The sequence below is a fragment of the Eumetopias jubatus genome, unplaced genomic scaffold (genome assembly GCF_037043125.1).
Source record: "Eumetopias jubatus isolate StellerSeaLion01/CBP00866 unplaced genomic scaffold, mEumJub1_p1.0 scaffold_10, whole genome shotgun sequence".
In the NCBI taxonomy this organism is placed as follows: Eukaryota; Metazoa; Chordata; class Mammalia; order Carnivora; family Otariidae; genus Eumetopias; species Eumetopias jubatus.
Window position 1 is genome coordinate 54,523,656 of NW_028274816.1, and position 16,368 is coordinate 54,540,023.

At 54.8% G+C, this 16,368-nt stretch overlaps 1 protein-coding gene across 1 annotated transcript; it reads left to right on the forward strand.

Moving 5' to 3' along the window:
• Window positions 1-5,254: 5,254 nt before the first annotated feature.
• On the forward strand, window positions 5,255-12,963 carry CEACAM16 (CEA cell adhesion molecule 16, tectorial membrane component). Its single transcript, XM_088027179.1, has 6 exons — window positions 5,255-5,291; window positions 6,443-6,787; window positions 7,109-7,384; window positions 8,435-8,713; window positions 10,901-11,227; window positions 12,899-12,963. The coding sequence occupies exons 1-6, from the start codon at window positions 5,255-5,257 to the stop codon at window positions 12,961-12,963; spliced, it is 1,329 nt and encodes a 442-aa protein (XP_087883305.1).
• The last annotated feature ends 3,405 nt before the right edge of the window (window positions 12,964-16,368 follow it).

Below are 16,368 nucleotides of genomic sequence, written 5' to 3' on the forward strand. Positions count from 1 at the left end.
ACATGATATGCTGTATCAGGTTTTTTTTATTAGCCTTCCTCTCCCTCCAGTGGATTACGCCCCACAAGGAAAGGGATGTTGCCTGTATCCCCAGCACAGCCCAGCAGATAGTTGGCGCTTAATAAATATTTCTCGAATGATTAAAGGACTTGGAAAACCCCCCCTTCCCCCATGAACGAGGTGAGAGGAAGAGGGGGGGGATGGGATTCCAGGCAGAGGGAAGAGCCTGCGCTAAGGTGTGAGGCTGGCCCCTCCAATCCGCCCGTCCCCCTCCTGCATGGTAGCCCAGATCTTCTTCCCGGGGGGGGGGGGGAGGACTTTGGGGGATCTGGGGTCCCTTCTCCCCAAGGACAGCCTCCCCAGGCCTGAGCCCAGACCTTGCCTGCCAGTCGGGCACAGGAAGCCACACCCTGAGGTCAGGTCCATGAGTAAATATTGCAGCACCCAGGCCTCCTCTCAGCAGATAAGGGGAGGTGGGGGGGTCAGAAACCTGCTTTGGCCTCGCTGAGGGATTAGCTCCAGCCGACCCCTCAGCTCCAAGGTTTCTGCTCGAGGAGGATGGGATAGTTTCCATCTAACAAATACTGATTGAGTCCGCAGTGGGTGGGGTCTCAGGTGGGCTCCCCAGGGAGCTAGTGACGTGGCTGGTCAGATAAGAGGGCTAGGGGTAGCGGAAGAGCTGACAAAACAAGATCAGGGAACCTTGTCCCTAGCCTGCTGTGCCTGGCAAAGATAAGACTCGCCCACTCCAACCTCCTGAGGCAATGGCCCTGAGCCTCAGTTTCCCCGGGCTGCAAAACAGATCCTTGGGCAAGGAGGGAGAGGGGGTGCCTGATGAGGGAACAGGTAAAGCCAACAATGTCAAAATGAATGATAGCATCGGTGTAAACCAGATCTGCGCAATCCGTCCAGCCACCGCCACTCCCTGCCCGTTCCAGTGCCTTCCCACAGAAGGGACACCAGCCACATACACAAAAGAAGACATCCTGGTATCACATGAAGAAAAGCACACACACACACGCACAAACAGGTGAAATGAATTTATTTAACCCAACATAGGCAAAATGTTATCATCTCAACATGGAATCAACATAAAAAATGAATGATCTGGGGCACCTGGGTGGCTCAGTCATTAAGCGTCTGCCTTGGGCTCAGGTCTGGGATCAAGCCCCGCATCGGGCTCCCTGCTCGGCGGGGAGTCCGCTTCTCCCTCTGCTTCTGCAACTCCCCCTGCTTGTGCTCCCTCTCTCACTGTGTCTTTATCAAATAAATAAATAAAATCTTTTTTAAAAAAAATGAATGATCTATTTCATTTTACTTTTTTTTTTTTTTTTTGCCAGCAACAAGTCTTCAGTATTTGGTGTGGTCATTTTACTCAGAGCTCATTTCCATTCGGATAAGCTAGTGGCTCGTGGCTACCATACTGGACACAGCTAGACTGTTGCAATCACCTCCTCAGGGCCTCCCGGCACAGACCCTCACTCCCCAGCCCTCTGTCTGTTACCCACAATGCAGCCAGAAGCTCCTATTAACACCTAAGTCAGCCCCCCTCCCTTCTCTGCTCAGAGTGCTCCCATGGCTCCGGTCTCAGAGTAAAAGCCGAAGTCCTCCCGTGGCCCATGAGGCTCTGCAGGATCTGCCCCCATTCCCTCGTTGGCCCCTTTGCTCTTCCCCACACTCACCGAAACACTCCTGCCTCAGGACCTTTGCACTTGCTGTGTCCTCTGCCTGGAATGCTCTTCCCCCAGATTCAGCATGACTCCCTTAGTAAGACTCTACCCCAGTGTTGCCTCCTACAACATCTTCTCACTACTGGTCATAAACCAGTGCCCAGGCCACCTGTAATGCCTCCCCCGGTTTCTTTCTCCCCATGGCTTTATCCCCACCTGATAGAAAGTTCTATGTGTTTGTGTTTGTGTTTATTTGCCTACTGAATGTCTCCCCAAACAAAAGGTCAGTTCTATGAGGCAGGGATTTTTGTCCTATTCATGACTGTGACCTAATGTCTGGCACAGTGCCTGGCACATACTAGGTACTCAAGAAACTTCAGCTCTCGGGGCGCCTGGGTGGCTCAGTCAGTTAAGCGTCTGCCTTCGGCTCAGGTCATGGGTCCCGGGGTCCCGGGATCGAGCCCCGCATCGGGCTCCCGGCTCAGTGGGAGGCCTGCTTCTCCCTCTCCCTCTCCCCCTGCTTGTGTTGCCTCTCTCGCTGTGTCTCTCTCTGTCAAATAAATAAATAAAATCTTAAAAAAACAACAACAACAAAGGAACTTCAGCTCTCAAGCGAACCAAGGATCCAGGCTCCTGTCCAAGAGCACCAGAGGAGAGGCAGGGGGGTGGGGGCTAGGGGTGGATCTGGAAGGGCAAGGACAGCAGAGAGCCGTCAGTGTGACCCCACAAGGGGTAGGGAGCCATGGCAGAGTCTGGACGAAAGCCTGGATGTGTCTTAGGCCTCCCAGAGACGTGGCCTCATCACGCTCCTCAACCAGATAGCGAATCACCAGAAACCCGGGCCTCGCTGGAGACTCCTGTCTCTGTCATCCACACCTGGTGTCTGCTTCCACAAACACCCTTTGAGCCCCTGCTCTGTGCCCGACCCTGTGCTGGGCAGCAATGGGGACACGGCAGTGAGCGCAACGGCCCAGGTTCTGCCCTCCCAGGACTCAGTTCAGATGGGGAGACAGGCCCACCCCCTGACTGTGAGGATCCACGGTGGTCAGGGCTGGGACTGGGGATCCCAGGGTGTCCTTAACCCAGCCTGAGAGTACAAAAGGGCTTCCTGGAGGAGGAGGAGTTGGGCAGGCAATGGAATAGAGCAGAGGGAAGCAGGGATCTGCTGGGTGGAGAGGGCATAAGACAGAATATCTGGAGTATAGTTGCCGGCAAGAAGGGGTGCCCACAAGGCTGGTCAAGCCGGCGGGGGCTCGGCCATGCAGGGCCTCATGGGCCGCACCGAGGAGCTAGGCTTTTCTCCTGAGGGCACTGGGGAGTCATGGCAGGTGCTGAGCACCATGGAGGGAGGGACGGTGAGACCAGGGCCAGGGACCTGGGAGAACTTGCAGAGGGAAACCAGACGGGAGGTGGGCGGGTGCCTGGGCCAGGGCAGAGGGCACAGGGAGAGAAAGGCACATATGGAAGAGAGATTTAAGAGCAGGTGCCACAGGGTGTGGTGTGCTGGGAGGGGCGGGGGCAGAAGCGTCAGGGACACAGCCCTGGGTCTCTGTGTCCCAATGACAGGTGGATGGTGGCGCCATCCCTGATAAGAGGAGCAGGTCTGGGGGAAGATGCCAAGGTCAGTTTGGGACAAGGTGAGTGAGTGGTGCCCAGGGACACCTAGGGGGAGGCATCCTGAATGACTCCGGGACGCCAGCCCAGGGCTCAGGGGAGAGGCCTGGGTCAGGACAGAGAAGGATGAGGTGAGGTTGCAGGCGGGGCAGGGGAAACAGGAGGTGCCAGGGCACCTACACCTCCCGCCACCCCCCCATCAGAGCCCCGCCCTGCAAGGGTAGCTCAGGACACCGGGCAAACTAGGAGAAGCAAACCAGAACAGGTGAGCCACAGGTATGGCTGCTGCCCAGACGCAGGCCACTGGGGCCTGAGAAGGACCAGGACCCAGAAGCCATCAAGACATCAATAAGAACACATCTGTCAAAAACACTCTTCCCCCAGATCCCCCCACGGCCTCTGCCAACCTCACCTTTCCAGAGACACCGTCCCTGATCCCCTCCCCCCTCTCCAATTTAAAAATCACAAGCCGCCTTCCTGGCTTTAGTTTTCCCCAACACCACTTAGGTCCATCCCACATAGAATAGAGTTTATATTTTATTTTTTAAATGTTTTGTTTATTTATTTATTTGACGGGGAGAGAGAGAGAGAGCACAAGCAGGGGGACCGGCAGGTGGAGGGAGAGGGAGAGGCAGGCTCCCCGCTGAGCAGGGAGCCCAATGTGGGACTCGATCCCAGGACCCTGGGATCATGCCCTTAGCCGAACGCAGATGCTTAACCAACTGAGCCACCCAGGTGCCCTAGAGTTTATATTTTATTTGTTTACCCCATGAATGTCAGCCCCGAGAGGGCAGGGATTTTATCTACTAGCACCTAGAACAGTGCCTGGCAGACAGGAGATGCTCATTCAATATTTGTTGACTAAAACAACCCTATGGGGTGGGTATGGTCATTGTTCCCATTTCTCAGATGAGGACACCGAGGCCCAACAGGCTCCATAACTTGCCCAGGGTCGTGGAGGTAGGAGACAGTGGACTAAGTCCAGGGCCTGCACCTTTAATAACAGTCACACCAACCAGACCTTGTGTGTGTTGGGGGGGGGGCCCATCCTGCCAGGTGCTGGCCATCTCACTAAGTGCTCTCAACAACCCTGAGCAGGGTCTACCCTCAGCCGTGCTTCTCAGAGCAGCAAATGGAGCCTCAGCAAGGAGCTGCCTCCAACCCTACTTCGGGGAAGTGCAGAGCCAAGGTCAAAACCGGACTCTCTCTGGCCCCAAGCTCTCCACACGCACACCTGAGAGACAGGGAAAACAAGGCCGAAGAAGGAAAGAGAGAATGTGGGTTTCTCAGCCCCGTATGGGAGGCCGGTAGGGAGCAGAGCCCCAAAGAAAGTGTGTAGCCACCCCGCCTCCTTCCCCCATGTGGCTTTGGAGACAGAGCAAGGTTCATATTCCCTCTCCCAGCAGGAACTTGAGCAAGTCAGAGCCCGTGCCTGGTGCCTCAGTTTCCCTATCTGCAAATGGGGGTTCTAAAAGGGCTCACCTCGCAGGACATCCCCTGAGAGGACAGCTGAAGGTCACCCACGGCGCAGAGGCTGGGAAATGACAGTCCCTGCTGGTTGGTTTTATTCCTCGGTGACCCCCAAGTTCACCAGGGAGGCCGAGGCCTGGGCCCCGGGTAAGAACTGCCCTAAAATCTTCCCCCCACGCCACCGCCTCCTCCCTGGCGACCTGGTTCTTCTCCTGGTACCAAACCCGGGCCCTTGGCACAAAGAAGGTTAGGCAGCGCCCCAGGAGGCCCGGCCGGGTCGTGGCCCCTGGCCCGCGCCTGCCACACCAGCTCTGGTACCCACATGGGGCCCCAGATCCTCGGTGACTCGATCCCTCCAAATTCAGGTGATCTCCCCCGGCTCCAAATCACCGAACCCTCCCAGGTCCCGCGCCAGACGGAGCCAGGTCCCCACCAGCAAGGGCCTCGGAGCACTGGGACGTCAACACCACTGCCTTTCAAGACCAGGTTGGGGGCGAAAGATGGCGCTGACCGGGCGCAGCTGGCTCGTCCTCAGTGGTGAGCGAGAACGGTGCTCCCCACAACCTCAGCCCCCCACTGGCCTCGGGGAAGGGCGGGGATCCCCGGCCGGGGAGAGGGCAGGTGGGAGCCAGATGTCAGGCAGGCTGGGTAGGGAGGGCATCGCTTGCTTCTCCGGGTGGCACCGGTGTGGGGCTGGCCAGGGATGGCCACCCAGAGAGGTCTGCAGGGCAGACCTCAGAGATTTCTAAGATCCGGGCGTGAGCTAAGGCAGGGGAGCCTCTGAGCCTCCTTGGAAGCTTGGCTGGGGTGAGCTCTAGCCAGCAGCTAGGCCTCTCCCTGAGGACATGGCTTTGGGCAGGCAGTGGCCTTCCCCTTCTCGGCCCGTTTCTTCATCTATGAAACAGGCTAAACTCACAGGGACATTTGAAGGTCAGAATAAGCAACACTGGCTAGCACTGGCCATGGCCCTGGAGCTGTTCTAAACGTTTTCCGTGTGTGAACAACCACCCTAGACGGGAGGCCCACTCACGACCCCCGACTTCATCGACAAGAGACCTGAGGCTCGGAGAGGAGAGGCCACTGGCTGGGGTCACACAGCCAGAGGTGCAGGGCTGAGGGCTCGACCCAGAGCCCTCACCCTAGCCATGGTTTCTCAGCCTGGAAAGTACCAGAAACCAGGCCAGCCATGCAAGCACTTCTTCCCCGAGAACCGGCATGGCCACCCATTCCAGGCAACCAACCGCATACAATTCCAAACCCAATCAGCCCTGACCAGCCAGTCGGGTTTAGGGCTTATCTCCCGGGGTTGAAAGGAAAACGGCGGAGTCAATTCAGCACACCCCTACTTTCTGCTGTGGTCAGGCCTGGAGAGGCAGAGGAAGAGCACTGGACTGAGAGTCGGGGCCCAGGGGCTAGACGGGCCCGCCTGATTGTGTAAGCCTCAGTTTGGTGACTCTCGCCCTGGGAAAACCCTCTGCGGCCCATGAAATCCGAAGGTCTTGCGGGCTGAGCACGTGTTATGTGCCAGAGCCTTGGCACAGCCCGTCAAATCCAATCCTCAGGCCTACTCCAGGACTGAGACCCTACAGCTGGCTAGCTGTATACCAGGAGCCCAGGTCTCCTCCTTCATTGAATGGGGGCCGTGGTCAAGCCAGCCTCAGCTGACCCCTCCGGCTCCTTCTCCTCAGCCACTTTCCTGAGCGTGGGGGCCGAGATCTCTATCACCCCCGAGCCTGCCCAGCCAGCCGAGGGGGACAACGTCACATTGACTGTCCACGGGCTTCTGGGGGAGCCGCTTGCCTACAACTGGTATGCGGGCCCCACCTTCAGCGTGATTTACCTGGTGGCCAGCTACATCGTAAGCACGGGCGACGAGACCCCTGGCCCGGCCCACACAGGGCGGGAGGCCGTGCGCCCCGACGGCAGCCTGGACATCCGGGGCGTCCTGCCCGGGCACTCGGGTACCTACATCCTGCAGACTCTCAACAGGCAGCTGCAGACAGAGGTGGGCTACGGACACTTGCAGGTCTATGGTGAGACACCCCCCCCCCTCCAGACTCCCCTCTGCCACAGCCAGCCTTCCCACCTACTTCCCAGTCCCTCCTAAAAAAAAAAAAAAAAAAAGTAAAAATGTAAAGCCATCAAAAAAAAAAAAAGACAAAAGAACATTAAAATGCTCACCTCCTTCAGGATGGCTTCCAGGACTACACCAGCCTCCTATCCCATTCTTTGCCCCTCTGGCTGGGGGTACAGGGACACCACCAGGGTCCAGCCATGCCCCTGGCCTGGGGAGGGGGGTGGCCGGGGGAGCAGGCAGTGCCTGGCCCCCTCCCCCTCTGTCTCTTGCCCCACAGAGATCCTGGCCCAGCCTGTGGTCATGGCCAATGACACGGCACTGGTGGAGCGCCGAGACACCCTGCGCCTGATGTGCAGCAGCCCCAGCCCCGCTGAGGTCCGCTGGTTCTTCAATGGCGAAGCCCTGCCCATCGCCATCCGCCTTGGCCTGTCCCCCGATGGCCGGGTGCTGACCCGGCACGGCGTCCGCAGGGAGGAGGCTGGAGCCTACCAGTGTGAGGTCTGGAACCCGGTCAGTGTCAGCCGCAGCGAGCCCATCAACCTGACCGTGTACTGTGAGTCCTTCTGGCCCCACTAGAAATACCCAGTGCCCAAACCTCATAGATGGGTAAACTGAGGCCTGGAGAGGGCGCCTGAGGGCACACAGTGAGTAAGGAGGTGAGCTGGGGTTAGGAGCCAGGGATCCCTCTTAAAATGCAATTGACCTATCTCCCTGAGGAGTAAAAACCACCCTAGGAATGGAATAAGCCTTCAGTCTGAACCAATACCTGCAGGAAGGGACACAGGGCTGGTGGGTTTTGAAAGGGAGGCGGGAAGTGAGTGGTGGGTGGGAGAGGAGATAAATTTAAAAATGTAACCAAAGCATGGAGTCATTCCCAGGGGCAGCAGATATGCAGTGTGGAATCCGGGGCAAGTAAATCACAGAGGTACGCAAGGGCTGCTGATGTAGAAAAACTTAGAGCCTAGAATTCTACGGCCAGGGAATGCTGGATTTAAGAAGCACTGAATTCTAGACTCTGAGAATCCTAGAAACTCGAGAAGCAGAGATTCTTAGAATCGTAGAGTCGAATTCTAAAATCTTAGAGCCACCCAATCCTAGAACGTTAGAAACCTAGATTTCTAGAATTAGAATCCTAGAGCCTAGAAGCATTGACTAGAAGCATTGACTCTTCAATGGTCAATGCTTGACCAATTCTAGGGCTCCCTCCTGGAGCCCTAGAATTCTAGACTCTTAGAGTGGCTTATGAGAAACTGATAGTCTAGTCATCGTCGTCATCGTCTTCTTCTTCTTCTTCTTCTTCTTCTTCTTCTTCTTCTTCTTCTTTTTAATGGGGCCATAGATTTCGAAAATATCTTGAAATTTTGTCTGGCCCCACGTCCTCTTTTTACAGAAGAGAAAACAGATCCCCTGAAAGGGGAAAGTGATTCTCAAGATCCTAGAGCAAGTTAGAGATCTGTGTGGGATCCGAAAAGACCAGAGCTTTCTCCCACCGCTAGGCCCACACGTTCCCAGGGGCCCAGCCTGGTGGAGAGGAAGCCAGGGGTGCCCACCTCTACGCCCCTGTCCTTCCACTGCCCCGTCTCTCTCCCTCCTGCCCCCACAGTTGGCCCAGAACGCGTGGCCATCCTCCAGGACTCTACCACCCGCACGGGCTGCACCATCAAACTTGACTTCAACATGTCCCTCACCCTGTGGTGTGTGTCCCAGTCCTGCCCAGAGCCCGAGTACGTGTGGGCCTTCAACGGGCGGGCCCTCAAGAACGGGCGAGACCACCTCAACATCAGTAGCATGACCGCGGCCCAGGAGGGCACATACACATGTATTGTTAAGAACCCCAAGACCCTGCTTTCCGGATCTGCCTCAGTGGTGGTCAAGCTCTCCGGTGAGTTGCCCCCGGCCTGACCACCACCCCCTCCCCACGGAGGCCCAGGTGGACTGTGAAAGGTTTGGCCGCTGCTCCAGCAGTTAGGGTACTCTTTGCCCAGCAGATAATTGAAAAGTACGAGAGTCTCAACCCATTCTTTGGCCAAGTGACAAAGTGGCATGTCAGGGGACCCCTCTTCGTTTGGGTGACAGAAGGAGACAGCCCATACCTTGTCACCTGGAAAACGAACAAGGAATCAGACTCTTCCTTGAGGGGTGGCAAAGTGAGAAAGGGGCCACCTGTCTGCATTGTGCATGGGGCAGAGTGGGGAAAACATTCAGATGTCCCTTCATGTCCATGCTCCTGTTCTGTTCTAAATTCAGCCTGCCGCAGCTGCTAAGAAGCTCCGCCCATTCCCTCCACGCAGACAGCTGAACTACTGCGCAGCCAACTAGATGATGCATTTATCTGGCCCAGATGACTGTGTGTGCAAACGCACATGCGTGCACACACACACACACACACACACACACACACACACGGAAAATCACAGCCAGCTGTTGGCAAGTGAAAAAACACAGCCAGGGAGGCATTCTCTTGCCTCTGTCCTCAAGCAACCTGGGGGCTGGGGGTAGCACAGACTCAGCTGGTGTTTTGAGAGCTAGCAGGATCCTCAGGGGACACTTTCTCATCCCCTGGGGATGGTGGCTTTGAACATTAAGGCCTCGTTAATTCTGCCTTGGTTCCTTCCCAAGTGGCCACCATCCCCCAGGGACAGTGGGAACAGTCCTTCCCTCCTTCCCTCCCCCCTCCCTCCTACTAACAGGCTGGGTCTCATCCAAAGGGTGGATACTGTTTCACCCAAAGCAGAAATGGCATCCCCAGAGGTAAGTGTACCCCACCCACCTGGGGCCTTGGCAGCTGGTCTTGGCAAGAGACAGGGGGGTGTACCAGATGACCTCAGGTGCTGCCCCAAGCCCTGCCTGTGCAGGCCGAGATGGGGGGTGTCCAAGTGTGCAGGTATGTGCAGGGAGTGGGTACAGTGCCCCCCAAGGGCCTCCTGAATGGTCAGCAACCTTGTGGCAGGTGCCAGGGAGAGACAGAGGAAAGGGAAACATCCCCCGGCCCCCATGTGGGGGAGACTCTGATCTGATGAAGGAGACATGGTCTCTGTTCTTCGAGAGATGATCCTGGAATAGGGAAGCATGACTTCCTTATTCAAGGAGCTGCCAGTCAGAAGAGGCAATGCCTCACACTCCATGGGATTTCAAGCAGTGATGGAGGAGACATGACACCCACCCTCAGTGAGCTTCCAGTCAGATGGAGGAGACAGTCCACACTTGGGGACATTTTGTAGTCTGATGGGAGAGATGTGGTCTTGAGGAGACATGGCCCTTTTTTTTTTTTTTTTTGAGAATTCCTAGTCTGATGGGGGAGACACAGTTCCCACCTCTGGGTTACTCCCAATCTGATGGGGGAGTATAAGCCCCCCCCCACTTTCTAGGAATTTCCAGTCTGATGAGATAGACATGCCCCCGATCCAACTTCTGGGGTCCCCAGGCTGATTGGAGAGACCCAGCCCAACAATCTGGAATTTCAAATCTGATGGAAGAGACATGGCCTCCCACCCTCTGGAATCTCTCAGTTTGAAAAGAAATTACTGCCCCCACATTCTGAGGTCTCTTGGTTTGACAGAAGAGATACAGCCTGGGGAACATAACTCCCAACTATATGATGAGGGAGACAAGGCCCCCATATTCTGAGAATTTCCAGTCTGATGGGGGAGATATGTCCCCCCCATACTCTAGAATTTCCAATCTGATAGGGGAGACACAGCCCCTACATTTTGGGAATTTCAATCTGATGGAGGAGACATGGTTTGATTCTCTAGGGTCTTATAGTTAAATGGGAGAAATATCCCCCAAGGGCTGGAAATTCCTAGTCTAATTGGGGAGAGGGCCCCCCCCCACCCTCTGGGGTCTCCCAGTCTCAACAGTGCTCCCTGGCAGGCATTGTCGGGACACAAACCCCCCCCCCCGCTACCACACAAGTCAGCTCCCTCCTCTGTCTCCTTCCCAGCGCCCCGCACGGGGAGCACCCGCCAGCTGTGGGGAGGCATGGAGAGCCGGCTGAAGCCAGGAGGGGAACGCTATGCCCCGTGCAGGCCCAGCTGACCCAGCTCCCCCACCCCCACTCTTTCCCCAGCGGCAGCAGTAGCCATGACAATTGTGCCTGTGCCTACCAAGCCGAAGGAGGGCCAGGATGTGACACTGACCGTCCAGGGCTACCCCAAGGACCTGCTGGTCTACGCCTGGTACCACGGGCCGGCCTCGGAGCCCAACCGGCTGCTCAGCCAACTGCCGTCTGGAAACTGGATCGCAGGCCCCGCGCACACAGGCCGGGAAGTGGGCTTCGCCAACTGCTCGCTGCTGGTGCAGAAGCTGAACCTCACGGACGCCGGCCGCTACACACTCAAGACGGTCACGTTGCAGGGCAAGACCGAGACGCTGGAAGTGGAGCTGCAGGTGGCCCGTGAGTGTGCCCAAGGGGGCAGAGGGCAAATCTTTTCAGACAGAGGCTCTCAAAAGGGGGCTTTGCCTCCTCCATAGGCTGGGAAACACAGATCAAGGGTGGATATGCCTCCCCATCAGACTAAAAGAAAGTGCTGTGTCTCCGCCATCTGACTTGGGGATCTCCAAATGGAGTTCTTTCCTCTTCCGTCCAACTGATGACCTAGACTAGGGGTAGACGGGCCTCTTCCATCAGACTGAGGGCCACTACAGGGACCTTCTATGCCTTCTCTTCTCTCATACAAGAGGTTCACCAGACTGAAGGTTTTCAAAGAGGAGACATAGTCTGAGGGTAGGGCATCCTTTTCCCCGGCAGATGGGTAGACTCCAAAACAGGAGATATTGCCTCTGCTACTATACTGGGAAAATGGACTAATGATGGGAGTTTACCTCCCCCATCAGACTAGATATACGGTATGAGGGTAGATCATGCCTCCCTCTTTAGACTGGGAGATCCTAGACAATTGGGATCGTGTCCCATCCTTTGCATTACAGTAAGAGTGAGGACAGAATTTCTACCGTCAGAGGGTGGAATTTTTCCTCTCAAAGTGAAATCCTCCATTAGGATAGAGGCTTCTAGATGGTGGGAATTGTGTCTCCTCCCTCAGACTAGGAGTTTCCAGTGGTCAGGAACAATGTCTCTTCCATCAGCCTGACAATTCCCAGATGTTGAAGACCATGTTTTGCCCATCAGACTAAGGACTCCCAGAGTCAGGGGCCATGTCTCCTCCATCAGACTGGGAGCTCCCAGAATCAGGGATCAGGTATCCTCTATCAGACTGGAAGCTCCCAGAGTTAAAGACCATGTCTCCTCCATCAGACTGGGAGCTCCCAGAGACAGGGACCATGTCTCCTCCATCAGACTGGGAGCTCCCAGAGTCAAGGACCATGTCTCCTCCATCAGACTGGGAGCTCCCAGAATCAGGGATCAGGTATCCTTTATCAGACTGGAAGCTCCCAGAGTTAAAGACCATGTCTCCTCCATCAGACTGGGAGCTCCCAGAGACAGGGACCATGTTTCCTCCATCAGACTGGGAGCTCCCAGAGTCAAGGACCATGTCTCCTCCATCAGACTGGGAGCTCCCAGAGTCAAGGACCATGTCTCCTCCATCAGACTGGGAGCTCCCAGAGTCAGGAGCCAGGTCTCCTCCATCAGACCGGCGGCTCCCAGAGTCAGGGACCAGGTCTCCTCCATCACACTGGGAGTTCCCAGAGTTAGGGACTGTATCTCCCACATCAGACAGGGAACTTCCAGAATCAGGGACCAGGTCAACCCCCACCAGAACAGGCATCCCTGGAGGTCCAAGAGGCCATGTCCCTGAGGCAGGTTTCATCCCATTAGACCAGGAGCTCTCAGACACTGGGAACTAGGTCATTCTCCAGTCTGGAGTCTCACCTCCCCCATCAACCAGGTACTTTTGGAAGCCCTGTGTCAGGGACGGCATCTCTCAGCTCAGACAGGAAGCTTCTAGGATCAGGAAATCAATCACTGCCAGGTACCCCCTAGACACCCTCCTTCAGCAAACCCTGGTCCTGGGTCAGTGCTGGAGGTAGAATGCTCTTCAATGGCAACCGGCCACCCCCCCCCCATGAAGGCTCGGGATTCCTTTTCACCCTGTCTCTCTCCTCACAGTCAACCTCCCTCCCCTGAATGAGGACCAACGCCACCTTCCTGAACCTGAACCTGGCACAGGCTGAGCGTGGGGGTGGGGGGAGGGTGGGCGGGGGAGGCTGGGGGTGGGCAGGGAAGCAGGAGGGGTGGGGGCACTGGGACCTGGTCCTCTACCTCCCTGACAGCCTCTTCCACCCTTTTCCCCCACCCCCTCCTCAGCCCTCGAGTAGCAGCATACCTGTGGCCGTGGAGACCTCGGAGAGAAGAGCTCTTCATGCCATCCCTCCCCCCCATCTCCTCTCCCTGGGTGGAGGACCACTTGCTCCCAGTGAGGATGCCGGACTGACCGTGGGTTCATTCTCCTGCTTCCACAATAGAGTTAGAACTGACAGGGCCCTGCTCCTTCCCTGAGTTGTTGGAGAGCCAGAGGCCATAAATGTCCTGGTTAACACATGCACGTGTCAGCCTCTCCTTCTATGACCGCCAACCCTGCCATTGCCTGGTGGCCACACTCGCCTTCTTCCCTACCCGAGTTTATTCTGAGTTTAGGTGCATGTGTGCACAGGGATGCCTAAATGACAATGAGGCAAGTTCCTACTGCTCAGTGTCAGGGCCTCAGGCTCTTCCCACACCTCTCCAGGTTATATCTGATGGTCCTTCTTCCCAGTTGGCCAAAGACTGCTCCTCCCTGAGACACCCAACAGAGCTGGGTTCTATAGGACATGACCCTCCCCTTTACTGCACCTCACTCCACCTGGGCCCTGAAGCAAGGCTGCTCATGCCATGACAAGCAATGACCAAATTTCCCATGAAGGGTTCCTTCTATTTAACCAAAAATGCTCCTTTGTGTCCTCCATTACCCTGGGATTGCCCCCACACCCCATGTCTCTCTCAAACATCACCTGCACAACCCTAAAAATATCTCCCTCCTCTTCTAAATGCAAATGGAGTAGTGTGGGGGTGGGGGGTGGAGAGCAGGGGAGTGAGAGCCAGAGAAAGGGCGTCTTCTAACTCCTGTCACTACTAGGACCTGAGCCACAGGTCCCACTCAGCCAAGATGTCCCACTGGAGACAGATTCTTGGTGTTGGTCAGAAGCAGTGATCACAGACTTGGCTTGGGGTAGAAACAGACGTTTAGGCAGGGATAGAAAGGCCTAGTAGAGAGATTTCCTAGAAACTTTCAAGACAGAGCCTTTCTGAGAATGGCCATGTTAAGATGGGATGGTGGGTGGTGAAAGAGCTCCAGAATGAGGGTTATGACTTATGGATTATGACCCACGATTTGCCATGGATTCACTAGACCCTCAGTTTGAACATCAGCAAAAAGGTGTGGGCTTAGGGTAGACTAGAATTTTTCAAACCATTTTATTAGCCTCAGAGCCCTTCAAACGCAAGCTTACATGGTAGGTCAATATATTATTTGAAATAGTAATGCAATAAAAGTAGATATCAAATCAAAAGCTACAGCCCTCTCTCCCCCAAAGTTTATACATAGTTGAAAAAAATTCCCCAAATGTAAATTAAATAAACCTTGCATTACAGAGGCAATTACAATGCAAAATAACCGGAATCAAATGCCAGTGAAAACACTAGAGATAGAAACCTGTGGGATATGGCCAAAGCCACACTTGGAGGGGGAATGATAGCCTAAAAGGCTTAAAGGCAATGAGAATACTAAAAAGAAAAGAGCTTGGAGATGAACAAAATAAGCTTTCCACTCAAGAAACTAGAAAACGTTCACAAAATACACCAAAGGAAAAAAAGGTAAGGAATGTAAAAAGGTAAAAAGCAGAAATGGATGAAACATAAAACAAAACAGAAAGTTAGTCAATAAAACCTAAAGCTGCTTCTTTGAAACTGCTGATGGACTAGACAAACTTTTTGCAAGTGTGATGAGAGACAGAGAAAACTAATATCTAAATATCTAATATCTAAAATAAAAGAGGGGCTGCCTGGCTGGTTCAGTGGGTAAAGTGTGGGACTCTTGATCTCGGGTTTGTAAGTTCAAGCCCCACGTTGGGCGTAGAGATTACTTAAAAATCTTTAAAAAATAAATAAATAAATAAATAAATAAATAAATAAAAGAGAAACTGGTCTGGTTATAGTTGAAGGGTGGTTCCTGGTTAGATGCACAATAAAAATATGTATCAAGGGAAGAGAATGTGGCATACCTGTGAATAGCTCCCCACTCAACCTCCCTCTCCCGAGATGGCAAGCATGGCCTCTGGTAGAAGCAGCTGAAATTGTCAGGTACTCACTTTCCCAGAAGGCGTTGCAGCTACAGGTGGCCATGTGACCAACATCTGGCCAATGAAGGAAGGAGAGAGCCGGAAGTCCTGCCCACTGCTTCTGCCCCCACCTGAGGGAGGCGCTAGGAGAGCTCCACGGAGTTTGAAAGCTATTACCTGAACCAGTGGTCGCCAATATGAGGTTTCCAGGAAGCGCAGATAGATTTGAGCCTGGACTCTTAGCCCCAATATCATCCAGTCCCCAAAATGGGAAATGGCGCCCACATTCTACACCCCCCCCGCCCCGCCTCCACCAAGTTCACATAAGAGTCAGTGACATATATAGGGTCGGAGCCTAGGTCTACCAGTTAGAATCCCTCTTCAGTGGCAAGTAAAAGACTGGATATAACTCAACACAGACAGAGAAGACCAAAATACAGAATAAAGGCAAAACCGGGATGGGTGAGAGGTGCTTATGTGGATATAAGACTATTTCTCTCTTACATGAAAAGTGCCCAGAAGCACATTGTTCGGAACTGGAATCAGGGCTCTGTGGTGTCATTAAGAGACACGGCTCCTCCTGTGTTTCCACCCCGTCATTCTCAGCTTGAGGTTTCCACTCCCTTGGTCTCCTCGTGGCCCAAAATGGCTGCTCGAGCTGCCTCGTCAGTGTTCCAGGGAGGAAGTGGAAAGAAAGGGATAAAAGGCCCACACAAGACCACACAGGTTAAGACGGTGCCCCTTTTAAGGAACCTTCCTAAAGACCCCGCCTGCAACTTCCACTTACATCTGATTGGGCGGTGCTTAGTCACATGGCCACCCTAGCTACAAGGGAGGCTGGCACATGTAGTCCTTTGCCTGGGTCTGTCGCTGCCCGCAGACAGCCTCAGGGTCCTGCTATCAAGGAAGAGAGGAAGAATGGATCCCAAGAAGATCTGGCAGCCTCTACCATGCCAGACCTTGGAAGTCCCACTTCCCCAGCTGGACAAAATGGCCTTTCTTATCTAAGCCCAAAGGGAGATCACCACAGGAGCCAGGGTTTGGGAAAGACAGTGGTTGTGTTCAACTGGGGGTTGCTTTGTGCAATGCAGAAGGAGGCCAGTGGGAGGGACGGCAGCTCAGGTTTCTAGGTCGGTCGGATTCCATATCCTCAGGGTGTGGAGGCTCAGATGTCCCCAGGTCCAAAGCTCCCCTCCCTCTAGGCATCTCTGGGCTCCTGAACTGAGTCCTTCCGGCGGTCCAGTCCCCTTCTGTGCACAGCGC